Here is a 19,503-nt window from a genome sequence, read left to right on the forward strand (position 1 = left end):
CGCAGCATCTTTTAGGAGGTACCATGTCGGCAATAGGTCAGGAAAACGACACCACTTTAATTCGTATTAGGACTGCGTCTGCCGTGGATTCCTACACGGCTGCCTCGGACACTTCTCGTCCGTCACTCACCTCCTTATATTCTTTCAGCAGCGCAAGTTCGACGCGTTCCATTTGAGTGCTGTGGAAGGCCACGTTCATAGTGTCCACAACGCGGGCGAACACGTTCTCGGCTTGAAGCTCCTTCACCATGCCGTCAATGGCGTCAGTAGGCCCTGACACGGTCACAGAATCCTCCGCATTATGGCACGCAGCTTCGACGCCATTGTGCCCGCGCCTTTTAGCTTCTTCCCACGTCAACCCTGCAAGTGCATGTGGCGGTGGAAAGAACAAACATAAGATTCTACAAGCTGATTTCCCTTAAGGACGAGCTTTGCACCGGGTAAAACTCTAATTTTTTTCCTGCTAGTATGCGGGGAATGCAGAAATCTACTCCTTCGGCAAAATTAACCTGTCCGAATAAAATTTGTTGAAATTGAGAAAGATAGCTTGGTTGTACAAGCTGTTGAATAGAGAAAAACATAAAGCAATGCTAGAAATGCGCGAATTTATTCAATAACAAAGCAATAAGTTACGTTCTGTAACTACGCGCCAAAAATTGGCATCAGAGTTTTATAATCTGAATCTATCAGTATGTCTGAAGGGGACAAATGTCATGAATTAGTATGCCTTTTACATAAGCCATATTACGTGAGTTTGCTAAAAGTACTAGTCACAAATCAGCGCAATATTTCCGAGCGATGTAAAATAAATACATTTTGTCCACTCCGGACATCGTGCTCACGGTATTGCAACACATCTGATATTATTGCCCAGATATAAGGTTGATGCCCGAAATACGGGAAAGGCTGTGGCTAAAGGTACGTCCGCCGCACGTCTCCCCCAACTTTCCTTACAGGTTTCTTAGACGGATGTGGGAGGGTTCTTGTGAAAGTACGTTCGACATTTCTTGTTGCTTTTGCCATGCTTCAAATTAGGATGCGCCAGGCATAACCACGTTGAACAGCTAAATATATGTTTCTCTCGCATCGGTGCTCAGTTTATGTGTGTTGTGGTGCAGCTTGCTGTTAAGCGCAGCCGACGTAGATCGGTGGGCTCATCACTTCTGCAACAGCTGCCGCATCTGCATGCATAGCGTTGAGGCGAGCTTCGGCAGCAAGAAAAAAAATTTCCTGTGGTTTAGCTCTGGTTAACCCTAGTTGAATTGCGAAAGCAAGCGCTGCATGGCTACGCTTCTCCTGGCCTCTCTTGAGCGTGTTTTCTTTTCCTCGCTTCGTTCTGTCGTTGTTGCGTCTCTTTCGCGCTCTCCATAACGACGGAATACACTGAAGCGAAGCGCGCATATATATATATATATATATATATATATATATATATATATATATATATATATATATATATATATATATACACCCCGCAAGGACACACGTCCTCTCCCTCTGCCCCAGCAGATCACATCTGGTGGAGCGAGCGGCGACGCTAGCGGCGTCGACGGCGGCGCCATCTGTTGGAGCGTGGCTGCGGCGTTGCTAGGCAACGGCGGCTCAAGGTCGTTCGTTGGCCACGGCCTATGTCATACGGCGTACGGCTGCCTGCGTACGGCATACGGCGGACGAGCCGAAATGACTCGCTGGCTGGCGTAGTAAAGTTTTCGCTTTAAAACGCCTTCTATTTGGTGCGCCTCCGCGCGGTGCTATGACAACGCGAGCCCATCGCAAATAGAGCAATGCTGCAAATACGTTTCACTTCCTATTTGCTAAGTGAGTGGTGGAAATACGTTCCTGTTGCAGAATTTCACAATTACGAAGATCTGGAATTTGAAACTGTAATCCACAAGTTAACACAGTCGTGATCCAAACAAGCACAACCCTTGTCCTAAAAGTTAGCTCCGCTGACCCCTCTTCAAGTTGCCCTCTGTTTTAGTTCGCGAACAGGCGCGAGTTGCCCTTGTCTTGCCGTTTGCTTTGTTGCTCAAAGCAGATCTTGTTTGACACTTCTTCAAGGGACTGCTTTAACATACGCCAAGGCAAACTACTTATAAAAGCTTCAAAGTTGGTATCGTGAGTTACGTCAATATGGGGCCCTATAACTTAAACTATTCCAATATCCTGACGTCAAATTTGCGTAACCGCCGACGCAAGCATCGGGCAGTTACACGCCGCGTTGCCTCGACAGCCCAATCAAACGCCCCCTTAATTTATAGGAGGTCACTTTTCTTTGTTTTCAAAACGAATAAGATTGCCTACATTGAGCGGTTTTTGGGTTGTAATTGGTTGCCAGGAGGCGAGGAGCACACTGAAGTGGAGAGGGTTTCAATGGGGCCGAACCACTGCACTGAAAATCGATAACCGGATTAAGAGGGCGGCGCCGGCGTCTGCGATTGGTCAGCTTTCGCTTACTTAGCTTGCTGTGGCTGATCGAAAATCGCGGCGGCATGCAACGGAAGCTTCAGAATAACGCTAAAAGGGTACCTCAGCAAAGAAGAGTTGGCTGAACGAGATCGCAAGCGTGCCGAAAGTGCTCGAAAACGTTACACGGCCACGCAGCAAGTTTTATTACACGCAAATGAACCCATGTTCTCCGGCAGGTGCGAGTAGCCAGCGTCTGAGTGATCGGCGGCAGCCATCTTTTATTTCTTTCAGAACGGGGCAGCTTACGGCTATTCAGAAGAAAAATCAGTTTTGTTCGGCATATTAATGTATCTTTAACGTGTACACGTCACTCTGACACGTGAGCTTTCGCGGCTTTGTGACGTCGCATGACAGGCAGGTGAAGTGGGTGCAGCCCGAATTCTGACAAATAGCCGAAGGCTAATGGCGAAATGGTGGCGAATCAGAAACAACTACTTTTTTTTTGTTCGATCTGATCATGCATAATCAGTGTGTACACGTCATATCAGTTGGGCAGCTATCGCGGTTTTCGTGACTTCGCGTGACAAACAGGCGAAGTAGGGGTAGTAAAAAAGTTTTTAACCAATTGCGAAAGCATGATTGTCGAATTGGAATAGAAAAGCTTTGAAGAACTTTATGTTATAGCGCCCATGCATACGCTTAAAAACATTTTAAGCCATGTCAGTAGAATATACATACTTTTAATTTAATGCTGCTTTGTCTACTTAAAGCGTAGTCACAATAGCGTACATGACATTCTACACTGACGTTACCGAGGAAACACGTAGAATAGATTACTTTGTTGGTAATCAGTGCCAATGACGCTGAGGGCTCGGTTTTCTAAAGAAACGCGCAGTGACTGTTTGTGTTCGATATGTCATAGAACAAAAGTTAGGGTAGGACGCACGTAAATCGCAAAAGAATTTGTTTTAAATGCTTAAGCATTTCTATGCCTACCCAAGGAGGAAACCTGTCTGTCGTGCAAGACGAAGTGCTATAAAGAAAATAATGTATGAAACAACAGTTCCTATGCAGGCTTTGTTGAAAGATTTCGTGATAGTGGAATAACAGCCATCTACAAAGCAACACGCAGAGCCGACTTGGTGCATGGCAGAAATAAGGAACACTCCGCTTTTGCGAAAATTCAATGCAAAACGTGCCACATCCACGTTGCTTTTCGGTGGTCATGGGATGCGCCTTTCGTTGAGGCGTTCCATCGCCGATCGAAATGCGACCGATCTATGAGGGTGCATGTGTTTCACGTCGCGTAACACAGATAAGCAGTGACTGACTTGATAAGGATGATAAGGAGTGACGAGGGGCTCTGTGGGTCTCATCATGGTTGATAATGGTTCGACGCCGATAGATAAACTCCTAAAGAGCGATAAGGGCTTATAATGGTCGGTTGAATTCTAATAATGCTAAGAACCACGGATAACGGTTGGTAAGGGTCGGATCAAGCCCGATAACGCTGATAAGGACCGATAAGGGTCGATAAGAATCGGCTCGCGCCCGATAAAGTTGATCAGAACTGATAAGGTTTCATAAGGGTCCCATCTAGTCCGATAAGGTTGATAATGAATGCTAAGGCTTCATCTTTGTAGTGGTTGGAGCAAGTTTTATAATGCTGATAATGACACCGGGTAGCATTGATATGAGCAAGTCGCACAATGCTTACGCATACTTAGACAACTGCCAGAGGTGTTTCTGTGTGTATTTCTTTTTAGAAACCTAGAAATCAGCAAGATCATACGACAGAAAGCTGAACAGTTTGCAGTCAGCCGTAATTAGTACAAGGAACTGTAGCAAGTTAGCCTTTTGTTAGCGCTGAGGTAAAATATCTGATTGCTACTCTGGGTACTTAGGTTTGATAACAATTCAAAAATTTTTCTGCGTTGTTTTGATTGAGATAGCAATTATATGGACACTCCTGGCGCATTTCTGCCGTCGCCGTGAAGTTTCGCATGAAGTCCAAATGTGATAAAATCGTGGCTGTGTGGCGCATGCAGTATGTGGGAGTGAAAGAAGGCGAGTGGGAGCCGGCGATCTCGGCTTAATCCCGCGCACGCAAGGGAGGAAGCGCGTCGTCTTCCGTCACACGCAAGGCTCCGGGGGAGAGCAGGGAGCAGAGTAGGGGGGTGGGGTTATTCCGGGTGGCGTTGGAGGGCATCTGCGAGTACCTGGGCTGCTGTATCTTGAAAGTTATCTGCGAGGGCAACAGAATCCGCCGTGCGCTGTGTCTTTGCGGCTTAGTTCGCGGTAATGCGAGAGGCAGTATGAAGATCAAGTCGCTCGCTGCTGCTGCTGCGCTTCCTTACTCCAGCGTTTTGACAGCGAGTTTCCGCGGTTATCGAGTGAGATGCGTTGATGTTTGCTTGTGCGGGCGTGACGCCATGCTTGTTGATTTAGTTCGTATGCCTATGTTTCCAAGTTTATAGGGCTGATGAAACTACTATGCTTACTTCGTAAAGTTGTCCACTAATGTGCTATCACAATCGTTGCTTCGCCTTCCGGGTGAAACTGCGGCTTTATTTTTTGTCTGCGGCAGTTTTCCTGACGCGGAGAAGGCCTTTTCGCCACTTACATTTAACAAGGCAAGCCGACAGGAAGCAGCGCGCCATTACTGCTGCCTGACTGTCACACGCACAGGATCGTTGGGGTACGCGCTTAAGTTTCTTTCTCTGTTCTTACATCCGGTATCGAGCACATGTAAAAACAGGATAATGAACGTATTGTAGAAACAGTGCAATGAACGTGGTTATGCGTATGACCTGATAGTGCATTAGGTCTGGTTTTCGAGCATCCGTGAGGAAGCGCTGCTTTTTGTCATTTACATTATCAGATCTAAGCGGCGGATGCGTTCTTTTGCCATGTGAGAGACACTGCCAAAAATTTAAAAAATGAGAACAAAAATTATCTACGAAAAAATTAGGCTGCGACAGGGAATACAGGCGTGGGCCACAGCGTAGAAAACGCAGACTTTACTTCAACAGCAGCGCTGGGACTTGCCAAACCGCTTTTCTAGCTGTCATATCAACCACTGCCTAGAAGCTGTTAACGGGTTCGCCATTATATCTTTACTGATTTCAGCGTAGATTCTACTCCAACATCTTGCCCTGTAACGTATTTAACGCCTAGAGCCACCTCTAATCGCGAGCCCTTTACCATCATAGCACTGAATGCCATCTAAATGGGCTACGGTTGCAACCGTAGCCCACTAGGTTGAACTTGGTTGAACGGTTGCAAATGCCCTTTTGTTTGGGCGGCTTGCTAGCTCGCACATGGGAGCACAGGAGGGTATGCGTGTATGATAGACAGTTCAGTACATATTCTGACCATAGTAATCCGAAGGAAATGCGACGCTTTACGAAATGCGGTTGTGTTTCGTCGAAGAGCGTTCTGCTTGTGAATCCGTCTTTCCACCGTATTTTAAGGCGACAAATTTGATGGTTTGCGCTTGCGCCCGACGTAACTTTAGCGCCTTCGCATTTAAATACCTTCAGCTACTGGTACCTAAAAAAATTGAGGCGTAAATATTTGGTGGCTCTCAAAATTAGTCGCCGAATTCTGACTTTTTATTTTAAACGCAACGAACCCCATGAAATTTGTTTTTGTTGTCACTTAGCAAAATGAAGTTTCCGTTACAATGCATATATAATGGAGCTAATGGTGTAGAGTTCGCTCTTTAGAGGCCTGCAATCTCAAACTTACTGCTGACGAAGTAACATTACATGGTGAACACTGAAATTCCTTCGAAGTGCATTGAAGGAAGTTCATCTCGATTCAAGCCTGTCAAAGGCAGTAAACACTTGTACAAGTTATACATGAGCATAGCATGTGCGGCATCGCTATTGGTATGTTTCATAGTTGCAACCGTTCGATGAACAGCTTCATCTTCTCACTAAAATTTCTTCTTTCATATATTGCGCTTTCCCAAGAATAGTTAGCGGATCATAGCAGATGTAGAGCACTCTTTCAACAATATCTTTAGAAACGAGCTTAGAAAGCGAACGTTTGCTTGAGAGACCTTAAGGGATCAGGACGGCACTCTACGCGCGTTGTTTATGCTCCTGTGAAACTCTTTTTTTTTTTAATGTGTCGTGAAATATCCGTGTTACCAACGTAAAAAATTCCAGGCAGTAGATTTGCTGCTCAGGGACGCCCACCCAGCCCTGCTTTTGGTTACTTCATTAGCGTTATCACTGTTTGAGGAATAGACAAGGCAACACTGATCTTTAAAAGTAGTGACTGTGCAGTGCTGACTCCTCAGAGAATGCGGGGCCCAATGCTTACCCACAGCGGCCATGAGCCCCCTCGGGAGGTTTCCGACATCGGTGCATCGGCCTCGCCAGTAGCCGCACAGCACGGCCTGCTCAGCGCTGAGGCCCCCGTCGGCGTACGCACCGGCAATCTCTCCCAGTGAGTGGCCCACGATTCCATCAGGCCGAAGACCCACGGCGTGGATGACATCGACGAGCGCAACCTGCCAACGGGTCGCAAACAAACCAACCAACCTCTTTTCTTTCAAATACGAGGCTCACTGAATAGTTTACCACGCTTGTGGGGGTATAAAGTACGTTTTGTTTCGTTGCGTGGCTAACGTCCACGCATCGGGGCCAAGGTGTAATATTGTTGACGGGGAAAAATGAAGCTTTCCTTGTTTGCGACATTTTTTTTTTTGCAGCAAATATCATTATACCACCAATAGAAAAGACAAAAAAAATTCATAAAAATGAACTGAATAGTTACGTTTCTAATTCTTGTGTGAGACGTTTTGGGGCGCACCTGACGCTCAAGAATAATACCCAGGTTTGAAACAAGGCTTCTCTCATCGCAGGTGCATCTTGAGCTTCGTGTTGCGTACAATACACTGCTCTATGAGCCCACCGGTAAGAGTGCCAGCCGTGGAACGAATCATGATACCTAAGGATGTAAAAAAATTTTGAGTACAGACGGCCGGGGGCACTGACGACAGCTGCCGGTGTGCCGAATCACTGCGATGTTATGTCGTGGTGTCATGTCCATTGCTGCGACTAACCTTCGAGAATTCCTCTGTTGTCAACTACCTTCGCCTAGGAAGGTTTGCTGCGAGTTCTCGAAGCACATTCAGCAGCTTCGCCGTAGCCTTCATCACTAAAACTTGGAAATTTTCCAGCAGGAATACCGATACACGCTCATAAACATTTCATCATTATTTAGCTTAACCATCGGAGTAGCTTTCCGGCAAAGGACAGCTTCTTTTGGTAACTTGAAATTACAAAACATTTGCTCGACAACTGTTTTTCAGCCTGCGAGATCACTAAGAGTACAGTCGGACGCCGCTACAACGAACGCCTCAACAAAGAAATAAACTGTATTACGAAGGGTTCCTTCTATCCTGTCTAAATGACTACCTTTTGCATGTATCGTGAATGCCTCTAACCGAAGCCTACTACAACTAGTTTGCCGGTACAACGAAGGAATTTTGGCAGGTAACGCCACGTAGTATAGTCGCTACTACCCTTCTCAGACGATACTACAGTGCGCTCTGCGCTAGCGCTCACAGCAGTGCTAATGATGCACTTGACTAGCGTGCCGATATCAGGGCTCTGCTGCTCTGCTCTAGAAATTCGTAAACTCTTGCGCTGCTTGTTGTAACGCGCAGAATAGGGTGTGACGACTGACGAAAACGTCGTCGTTGATGACAAAGTGACGACTTAATCGTGGGCGATCGACGACGTCTTTAATGTTTTTTGAGCCGAAAAAGACGCGAACGTCCAGGAAAGGCACAGTAGTGCAAGATCCTGTAATCGAACGCACAATTTTGAAGTCAAGGAAGGCGATAGCGGTGTTCGACCACGTGCAACTTTACTTTGCGCAGTTCTTGTATTGCACCACGGGGCATGGTGTAAACCTAGGGGCAGGAAGGATGGCTAAAGTCGTGCAGTCTGCCAGGCTGTGTGTGCAGAATAAGTTTCGACTTAGTTTGAATTCATGTTAATGACAATTTTCTTTTTTTTTGAACGTGCCTAGCCTGCTCTATAGTGAGCAGTACGGTTCGTCACCTTTACGTCAAAGTAAAATTTATAACAAAGAATTTTGTCGACCCCATGCGCTTAATTATAAAGGCGTTTGATAGTATTTAACAAAACAAAAAGGGTGAGTACACGTTATTTCATTGAGTTTTCGTCTAGCGTTCTACAACAATATGTCAGGATTGTAGGGGGGTTGCTGCGACGAAAATTTACGAAAGGTCGCGGGAGGAAGACCTGGCTGAAGGAGTTAGAGAACAGAGCTCGCATCAGAGTGCAGCTGAGTGTCTTCTGAATTCAGCCGAATGTATTAGTTGCCGAAAAAAGGGCAGTGGGCTTGTGCTAGCTCTAGACTCCAAATGATAACATATTGTACACATGACGCAAAGTGTGCCGTGATACAGCTGAAAAGTATCCTCCATCAGTATGCCGTATGTCATAGTACCATGCAGTACCAACAAAACGAAACCGAAGTTATCGTATTGTGCAGAAAGTGCCTTTTTGCAAATAAATGGTTGTCTGTCGAAGAGGAGAGAGTATTTGTACTGATTGGGCTACTCAGTCTTGAAAAACAACAGATGTTTAGCCCCGATATGAACAGATTATGAAAGATTGCGATCCTGAGTGAACGATTGAGTGTCCTCTGGCACCATTTTTATGTCACCGCAATGCCGTGCTCTTCAAGACAGGTTTTGCATCCGGCAATACGCATTCCATAAACAGGAGGAGGCGACTAGCCCTGATGTGGGCATGCGCGTAGTCGCAGTGGACGATTACGCAGCAATTGTAATGAACCGAGAACTTCTCCAGTGTACGCTTATTTTCATATAATACTTTGTTGAGCACAGGAATGAAAAAGGCATTGTTTCACTATTAATTTTGTTCTCAGAACGTAAAGCAAAGCGCGATGTTTATCAGACTCCAAGGCACTTGGGCCACAAAAGCTTAGAACTTCTATCCGGTTTGTTCTGAATGGCCAATTCAGTGACCGATAAACTAACATAATGGCATAGCTAAGTTGTCAGGCCTTCATGTACATATACTTTAATACTAATGGTAGCGCCAAAAGGGACGAACACACAATGAAAAGAAGACACGACGACGAGGTGTCTTCTTTTCTTCTCGTCGTCGTGTCTTATTTTCACCGTGTGCTCGTCCCTTTTAGCGCTACCATTAGTTTTAAAGAATGCATCATCAACTAGCCCAGCACCAAGATTTACCGATGTATATATAGCCTCGAATGTCCTCGCTATGTGTCCACGAGTACTAGCATATTCTTGCATGTTCAGAAGAACCAATGGTTACGACAGAATGCAACAGGTACATTTTTTATTTCAATGAAAACCACATGATCGCCAGACTGCTCGCATGCGACCACAACTGCAAGAAATTACACAGTACTGGGGAGTTAAGATCTATCTGGTATTTCGAAAAAAAGAGGAAACAACGACAGGAAAGGGGACATAGCGCCGCTAATTCGCATACTTCAAATGTGGTGATTGCGACAACTTGAGAGCTACGTGCGCGTACGTCACAGGCGACCTTGCTCACTCTGATTATTCAATGTGACCTTTCAGTACGTTGCACCTCTTAGTAAGGTGGGATTTTGTGCACATTATGAACTGATCGCGCAGGCTGAACACAGCGAGTTTTCTTTTAGATAACGCTGAAGAAGTTTAAGTCTGCCTATGATGCTATAAATAGATGCGTGACCGATGGTGGATCGAGCCTATCTTCAAACGCAGTATCCCAGTGCTCTAACCACTAAACCACGGTCGCACGTATGCTTCTTTTGTGCCAAAGCTGCTCCTTAAAACTTGCGTCGCACGTCGCGTCCCAGTTGCCCGCATTCTTTTTTAGTAATAGATAGTGCTTTGAGACGCTATGTTAGAGTGCATTGCCTTCGGGATCAGCCGAGATTTTCTGTTAGAAACTTCCAAAGCTTTCTGGAGTTCAAGTGCCTTCAATTGCCTATTGCGAAAGCTGGACCCCTTGCTACGGCTACAGCTGCAATCTAACCTTTCCCGCTGCGAAACAAGCTTGCTGTATGCCACTGGTGGCTGGTAGTCGCGTTCACGAGCGCTTATTCTTATCGTTTTGGAGCGGCCGATAGCCCAATGCGCGACTCCTGTAGGTTCGAGGAAACCATCGAGCACCTATAGTGTATTTGTCCTAGCTACGACATACAACGCCTCTCTCTCAGTACAACTTTAAACCGACCGGACTCGAGACTGTTCTCTAAGGTACTCGGACCGTGGCCACTCCCGTCCCTGGCACAAAAAGTGATTCGTGCCCTACTTGGAGTTAACCGATTTAAGGGACCGCCTATAGCGTCCCTGTGCATCCTCCCATGTGCACTCAGTGCTCACCCGCTCCACCTTTTCGTCTTCCTATTCCCCTTTCCCTTACCCCCAGTGTAGGGTAGCAAGCCGGACGCTCATCTGGTTGAGCTCCCTGCTTTTTCCGCTCTTTGCTTTCTCTGTCTCCAAAATGATTGCTATATGGTTAGAAAAATAAATGAAGAATGCGCTATTGGATATCTCTGCATCGCTGCCTGGAGAGTATTCCCCCACCTCCATCCCACTAAAATAAAGCCGTGTGTTAATTGGCATCAACGCAAAGTTCTAGTTCCGTAGTGTTTCCGTGGTCGGTTGCATTATTGGTGAATAATAATTCACCCTGAAAGCGAAAACACTGTTTTTCTGCATTTAGTTAGCACGTCGTTTGCTATAGGAAAGGGGACGCCAGAGGGTGCTCAATGACGGTGGGCCACGTATTCGAAAATGGCAGTGCTCATAAAGCGGCGCTGTAAGCGGTGTATACATTATGAACGTGTAGCGTTGCGCGTCAAACACAGACAAAGAAAGAAACACGGGGACACACACGAAACGCAACCTATCAACAATTTATAGCCGAGTAGAACTAGACCTTATTGATACCTATGTGCGCTCTGTGTGGATTAGCGTGTTCCTTTTTTTTGTCGGCAATTTAGACGCAATGCTACACGTCCATAATGGAAAACGAGCAAGCCTAAGGGGAAACCTTATTGTTGTGTACACATACACAAAGCTGATTTTAGTCTATGTAGTGCGTATCGGTCCCGTAGTGGTCGGTGACTACCACTATACAGGCACCCATGCTGGTGCACTTCTTCAGTGAACTTCTGTCACGTGCAACAAGGTCACGTTCGGCATTACTGCTGAGCCGGTATAGCCTATCGAACGCAAATTTGTGTCCTAGCTGTCTCTATGCTCAAGGGAAGGCGCTCACAACACGTTGAAGGCTGGAAGACTTACCTGGATTGCTACGATGGACACCAGGACGCTCGCAATGGTCTCTTCGCCTCGCGGTTCGAGGCTAGTTACCAGGTCGATGAGGTCGAGGCCGAAATTCTTCGCGAGGAGGTCGTGTGATGCGCGGATGGAGCGGGCGAACACGTCGAACTCCATCATCTGCCTCGCCATGCCGTACCACTGGCAGCCCATGCCAGTGAAGACAAACCACAGGGGTCTCTTTGCTGGATGAACCTGCTCAACGACCTTGGTCACGGGCTTCTGGGAGCCGTCCACAGGAATTACGGCGTAGCCGCGGAATGGGAATTGCTTTACGGAGGGTTGCCCTACTCGGTTCAAGAGGGCGTACGCAGAATCAGGGTAGGGTCCTTCGGCTTCCAGGCGGTCCAGCGTTTTCTGCCATGAAAATAGAGTTCAAAATATTGTTACGGAAGGATGATAGAAGACAGAGAGGAAGAAGAAGATCGCGAGATGCTGGCTGCTGCGTGTTGTTACTAGTCAGCAATTTTAACCCCATTGACTCTTCTTGCATATACATTGTAAATACAGTCTTATATTACCAACATCCATGTAACAATAAGTTAGGTTTGACGTCGCAATAAGTCTTGAGTAATGCGAACGTACGGCATGGCATGTGGGTTTTGGCATGGTTGTTCATTGTTGCAGTCACTGTATTGGTTTAGGTGCTAAATTCATCCAGTGCAGTAACCTTACGGTAAAATTATGATCAGTGAGGTATAAAAGTTTTCGCGGGGCACTTCGCTCTACAGGAACGAGACGGTGCTTTCGGAGGTACGCCGCACGTTGCCTCAGCGAAAGCGCACGAATACAAAACCATTACCACTTCTGCCCTGCTACTCTGCGATCAGCTGTCGGGAATGCAACGGGGTGTTCGCTCATATACTGAGCTAAATTCATGCTGCAAATATGGCGGTAGAGGGAACACGTGTGCCGTAGTTGTCTGCAAAAATGGTGACTGGCATATTAAGGAATGGACTTATTCTCTGTGACCAAGTTGATGGACCGCTGCTACACAACGACTGCCTATACGTTGCCGACGCTTCGCGATGCTCGGCTTGCCTAGAGGACCAAAAAATTTCACTCATGCGCCGGCGTATTATCACTGAGCCCCAAAAAGGATCTTCAACCCCAATACGTCGGCAGCAGTGACAACCGCTTATGACACACTGACAAAGAAAGTAGCGCAGCCTTCTGGCATAATAAATTTCGCGCAACTTGTCTACACGCATTTACCTCAACTCGCACGCAAGCTTACGCCTACGCTATCGTCAGCGTATCCAGCATAAGTGAACAGACGCATACTTGAATCAATGCGCCGAAGCATGGGTGACGGCGAATACACCAACATTACACTAATGTTCGAAGCAGAAGTCTTCGTGACGTTCTACAGAATAAACGAGTGGCTAGCGATAATATGTCTTGGCTACAAGCTAGTTCAATGTACACTCTAAGAACAGTTTACACCCTTTGGCGGGCCCCTTCTGCCACACAACAATAATCGTCATCTGCCTTGATGCGTTTCCTTTCTTTAACGCTGCGAACCCGGAACATTCCAGTAACGAACGGCATGCGCGTTATCAGCATAGAACAGTTTACACCCTTTGGAGTGCCCCTTCTGATAACGCGCGTGCCGTTCGTTACTGGAAAGTTCCGGGCTCGCAGTGTTAAAGAAAGGAAACGCATCAAGGCAGATGACGATTATTGTTGTGTGGCAGAAGGGGCAAGCCAAAGGGTGTAAACTATTCTTAGAGTGTAGAAAACACCTATGTTTCAAGCCCTTGTGCGGATCAAGAACAAATCTATCGCAACTGACCACACCCGCGAGCGATTAGGCCGAAAAAGAAACAATCAGACAGTGACTGCACCCAGAAACCTTACCGAGTAAGAAATATGACAAGCCACTGCTTCATACTGTTTGCCAAACATTAAGCTAGGTGCAAAACAAACCAATCCGGATTTAATACTAAGCGGTAAAGCTTGGACAGCTTGGAATATAGGTTTTCATGCAATTACTAGAGGGAACCGCTCCGCTAATGTATGTGCTAGCTGCAAGCAGGGCAGTTCAGCCAGCGTGTGAATGATGGGTAGTACATGGGTTAACCTAAACTTGGTGTTACAGCAAAGCTGTATATGGCTAGTTTCCAGTGGATCGGCGTCGGTAGACCAAAAACCATGGGTCGATCCCGAAGATAGTGCAATTCCGGGCAGAACAGCGGTGAAAGTCAAGCACGCTTTAAGCACTCCGCCAACTTAGAAAAATAAGTTTAATATCTTGAATACAAATACAACCCGTATCAGATATTAAGCTGATAAGAACAGATACTACACTTTGACCCGCTTCGGCCACGTCTACGCGTCGGCTTTCCAAACGCTTGCCTATCTCCTCCAGTGGTGGCAGTCCCGTCGAAACTTCACGTATGTCTAGTTTCATCCGACTCCTCGAGCTGGCGGTCCCGTCGTCCACGCGAAGGTGTGTAAAAATCAGCGTAAATGAGTCCATACATATGTTGAAAATTCTGTGTCACCTCTGTGTCGGATGCTAAATAGCTTCACTCTTCATCCACTTTCACAGAGTGGAATGGCTCACGATTTTTTATGGATTTAAATGGCTTGTGACTTTGCAACCAGATCAGCTTGAAGAAAGCATCGTGATATTATTATTTAAATAAACATTAGTAAATTTGCTTGTTCGACTGCAGGATTGGGGCACAGAACTTCTAGCACAGAAGCCCGATATTGAAAGCATTACGACATGGACGCATGGAGAAGCGGAAGCACTGCAAGTAGCGGCGATAGTGCGAGCTTGCACAGTCTTATCACCCGCTGTGTTAAGAAAACATAAATAGCTTTGAAATTAATGCAAATTTAAGCCGAGATAAAGCTTAATATAAACGGAGCCACAAGAAGTCCGAAGACACAGGCACGAAGATCAGACCAATTCAAATACTACCCATCATCCCCATGGTGACTGAATGATCGGAGTGCTGGAGTTTCTCCTAGTAATTGTAGTAATAAAGTAATAATAATTGTAGTAATAAAGCCGCTCGAGCAGTTCTTGAAGACAGACAGGAAGAGTTCATACCACTTTCACGGTCCGACGCAGCCAGCAGACTTCGAGGGCTTGCACGGGAGATCATGCTGTCTCTATGGTGCACACCAAGCAGCCAGATCAACCGGAGCAATCGTCAATACGACCTGCCCTCTTTGATGCATCTCTGTATGCCAACTGGACTCCGCCGAAGAGAGGCCACTCTGCTTTATCGCTTATGGCTAGGGGTGGCCTTCACGAAATCTTACTCATTTCTCATTGGAATGGCTGACAACGCTCTCTGCAATGCCTGTCTTTGCGAGAAGACGCTAGAAACCATTCTGTGCGACTGTCCTGAATATAATGTTCAGAGGCAGTCCCTGGCGTCCGTTCTAGCGCACCTTGACAATCGACCATTGTCAGTTGCAACTATTTTCACATATCGCCGACAGAAGACATCGTAGCTAAAGGCGACGAAGGGACTACTTCGGTTTATCAAGAGACGGGCTTGGACAAGCGGCTGTGACAGTGATGTCACGTACCGCGCAAGAGTGACGCACTATAACTGACGATGTGTGTGGTGTGTGCTCTCTAACTCTCTCTCTCCTCCCCATCTTTCATTCCCCCCATTCCGCTCCCATGTGCAGGGTAGCAAACCGGTTAAGCTAAACTGGTTAACTTCCCTGCCTTTCCTTCTCCACTTTTTCCTTCCTTCCTTGTAGCAAACTTTACGGCTTGGAATACATTTTCCACGTTCCTTTGAGTACAAGCACAGTTTACGGTGCTCACGTCTTTTGAACAAGGTGTAATGAGCTCCGAACACACTTACATGTCCTTTGACTCTGCAGTCAAAGCTTCGTGTCGTCCCACAAATAAGCGCCTACAATATTCGCCAAAACAGAGGCTTGCTGACCCACACTGGGGCGTCACGCGCACTCCTTGTTTTCACGGAGGCAATGGAGGCAACGGATGGACGCTTCATCACGTGATCAAACATGACGGCGCCGAGAAAATTGCCTATAACAATCGTCCGTCAGTTACGAGGGACTTGCGGCCGCGATCTTTCGGGTATTAAAATTGCTTTCCCAGCCAAGAAGAAATAGCCACATGAGTCTGCAGATAAAACAAAGCCTCCTGCTTTTCTAAAATACGCTATTTTTTCAACGCACCTGCGATGCGGTGTGCTGAGTGTTTATTCTCTAGAGCAAGGATTGATTTCTGCGGTGCCCATCACAAAAAAGAAAAGAAATATCAAGAAGAAGACGTACCCCAAGCGAATCTCTGCTCCTTCCAGCCATGAGAACGAGCCTAGGAAGTTGAGGCTTTTCTCGGGCCATAATGTCCACGTGCGGCGCCGGGTTGGGCTCGAGAATGGCGTGAACGTTGGTCCCACCGAATCCGAGGGCGTGGACGCCGACTAGGCCGCCCTCAAAGGGCGTTGGTTTGCTGACCACCTCGATGCTCCCGTCGTGAAGACACGGAATCCTTGGGCTTGGATTCTCGAAGTGCAAGTTCGGCGGGATCATGCCTGTCTCCATGACAATTATGGCCTTGGAAATCGTGGAAATTGCTGCGAACATCAGGAAAAGGAGTCAACCGAAACCGGGTGGCTAGCATTTGCTGTGGTGAAGGGGCTGAAAAATCGATATTTTAGGGAGCCCAGAAACGAGAGAAATAATAAACATGACCCAGGAAAGTGGCATTTGACTTCATGGTATCGACAAAAAGGTCGTACGCCAATATTAGTGCCTTTCAAAAGCAATTTATGAATTACTGGCAGAGATCTAGTTTCGCTTGGTTTAAAATTTCAAATTTTTTTTCGATTGTTTCAGTGGTGGTGGTGTGGTGAGGACGCAGGCTCTTGTATAACTGGCGGTTTTCAGGCTTCGCGAATCTTCCAAAAATCTATAGGGGTAAACAGTCTGATCTCCACACTTTGCTCAGATCGCTTGAGAAAATGTACATTACTTTCATCATGAAGAAGTTAGCCTGATAAAGAAAATACAATTTAGTTTAGCCTAGACATTGTAATTGCCAAATTTGACCAGATCAACGCTGCAAGTGCTACCATTTTAGTGCGAAACACGAAATCAGTCACGGTTACCATTATCTCGGTTAAATAGTACGTTGTAGCAAACTACTCAATAAGGTCAGCTGGAAGCAAAGCCATAAAGGCTCAATACCTGCCAAAATTGCCAAACTAAATCGCTAACTGATAATGCACATTGACAAATATCGATCAAGACGGGACAGCTTTGCATACGGACATTGCAAAATTTGTTATAGCCCTTCACTGGCTGCCGTAGTACCTGCGAACTATATAGCAAGCCTCACTGCATATTGTGGTAATTATTTATGACGTTTACTAATTTACCACTGACTCGTACTTACACAGCTGTTGAAAAGTTTGATCTTGATAAATCAGGTCCCCTTCCATTGCTGATCGTTTCAGCATCACCCAATCTCCACCATTGGCACGAAAAACGTCTGAAAAGCTCATCTTGCATACCCCGCGCAGGCGCACACTTTGCATACACAAGTGGGAAATTCTCACAGGAGAAGACGAAGCTGTTTTTCTAGAGTTGACTACGTAATAGTGTTCTTTTCCTTTAGTCCTCACTATTGTTTGTTGCACGTGCAAAGCGCATGGAGAGCTTTTGAAAAAAAAAGAAAAGATTATGGAAACCTCCACCGTATCAGAAATTTGCGGCCATTACCAATACATGATATCAAGAAACCTCGACAATAAATCTTGGTCACACGAAGACAGCGACAGAGTGATGAGCAATCGGCCAACAGGGAAGCTCCAAAGCCAACAATTTGTCAGGTAGACCTGCCTGAGTCAGCACCGTGCCGCCTCTTTCGTACGAAGGCAGTTTTCCTTTGCCAAACTTTGGCTCCAAGCTGAGGCGTCTTATGTCAAACCACTGTTGCTCACATGCTAAGACCAGTAGGAATTTGGACTGGAGCTACCCCAGCTGCGTGGTATAGATGCGTTCGCATTTCACAAAAATAAGTCCTAACGAGTTTCCGGTTTGGCCCACTGTCGTGGTTTGCTCAATGTAGCGGACAAGACAAGCAGGGGCGAGTAAAACAGAAGCGTGCCAATTTTCGTCAACATTTCTCTGTAAGTAATCATACTGTTATACGTCAAGTTTCCTGCTAGTTCTATGAAAAATAGAAGTATTAATGGTGAGGCATAAGACACATTTCTGCTATGGGAAGAAGTAACGTTCCGTACATCAAAACAACTTAAAAACACGCTTTTTGTTCCGGTGTAGCAGACAGATAAGGCACGTGACAGGATGGTTCTTGGGGCCTCAGCTTCGCTACATTTATTGCACTCGCAAAACCGTCTACAACATATTTCTATTACGATGTGACGGACCTAAAGCACATCTAGAATAGTTTTTCCTGTGCGTTACAGTTTGGAGTCGTTGCGCCATCAGTACACCACCACAAAGGAGGCTGATCTTTTGTCAAGCGCTTCCATTTTATGACCCAAGTTTCCATGCGTTTAAGCAGTCTCACTATAGCATTCTCATAAACTCTACAATGATTTTCGTATCCATATTGAATAATTTCCCGAGGGGCTCGTGTGGAAAACAAAGCGCATTTGGACACATTCGGGATCGTACCGTTAGAGGCACATTCATGCTTCAGAAAACCGCTTGCACTCAGAAGAGAAGTTTCACAGTTACAGCCTAATCAGGAGATCTCCGATGGCATCAGTGGCTTGACAGTGTACGCACGCACGCACGCACGCACGCACGCAGTATCACAAAAGGTTAGCCTTCGCGATTCCATTCATAACTGTAAGAGAGCCGTCACCGCGGGAACGCAATGTAGACATGACATATTGCTGAACTGATAAGAAACGCTGTCTTACAGGACGCGGCTTCGCCGTGTCCCGCGTTGCTCTTGACCGAGCCGATTTTGAGGGGTCTCTTGCGCTCAGGCGGACAGAAGAATCTGCTCAGCGCAGCCAACTCCTGAGGGTCTCCCACGCTGGTTCCAGGGCCGTGCGTTTCGACGTAGGTGACCTTTAGTGGGTCTACGTTGGCCTCGGCGTACATCTTGCGAAACAGCTCCTCCATCTTGCCGCTTGATGGAACGGTGATCCCTGAAATTAGCGTACAGCTCTGTGATGCTACTTATTCTCGTTGCCCCTATGCACATCGTAACATTGCAATCGGACGACCGTCTGTTGTAATTGATAGACTATGCTACCTTCGTTCAATGTGGCAGTTATTGAGGTTACTTACTCCTCGAAATGTTAGTATTCTTGCTTCCTGCGATCCTCATGTATTGGCGGCTGTGTACGGCGAGCATGTATACAATGATTCCACGTGTAAGTCTGTCTGTGGAGTATGGTGCGGAAGATACGATAGCCCCTTTTTCAAGAAACAACAATACAAGGGAGTACTTGTGCTGAAGATGCTGCTGAGTGCTGAAATTTGTCTGCTATATAGCAAGATCGCGGTACCATACGGTACCATACGGTACGGTACCATACATATATATATATATATATGTATATATATATATATACATACATACATACACATACATACATACATACATACATACATACATACATACATACATACATACATACATACATACTGGTAGCGCAACACATGCGTATGCAAAGGCTGTGGTGTCGCCTATCACTGGCGATAAGTTTCTTTTCGTCCATTTT

At 46.3% G+C, this 19,503-nt stretch overlaps 1 protein-coding gene and 1 non-coding gene across 2 annotated transcripts in view; both read right to left on the minus strand.

Moving 5' to 3' along the window:
* LOC126526127 (fatty acid synthase-like) overlaps nt 1–19,503 on the minus strand; it is a 114,981-nt gene that overhangs the window by 73,086 nt on the left and 22,392 nt on the right. Inside the window, exons 5-9 of the mRNA XM_072284065.1 lie at nt 18,691–18,924; nt 16,070–16,371; nt 11,756–12,148; nt 6,742–6,931; nt 131–360 (exon numbers count right to left, since the gene is read on the minus strand). Coding sequence (XP_072140166.1) covers nt 131–360; nt 6,742–6,931; nt 11,756–12,148; nt 16,070–16,371; nt 18,691–18,924 — 1,349 coding nt within the window. The remainder of the gene's footprint in view (nt 1–130; nt 361–6,741; nt 6,932–11,755; nt 12,149–16,069; nt 16,372–18,690; nt 18,925–19,503) is intronic.
* LOC126526214 (U2 spliceosomal RNA) lies at nt 13,941–14,137 on the minus strand. Its single transcript, XR_007598478.1, has one exon. It is a non-coding gene; the product is annotated as a U2 spliceosomal RNA (small nuclear RNA).

Source organism: Dermacentor andersoni, chromosome 8 (genome assembly GCF_023375885.2).
Source record: "Dermacentor andersoni chromosome 8, qqDerAnde1_hic_scaffold, whole genome shotgun sequence".
Lineage (NCBI taxonomy): Eukaryota > Metazoa > Arthropoda > Arachnida > Ixodida > Ixodidae > Dermacentor > Dermacentor andersoni.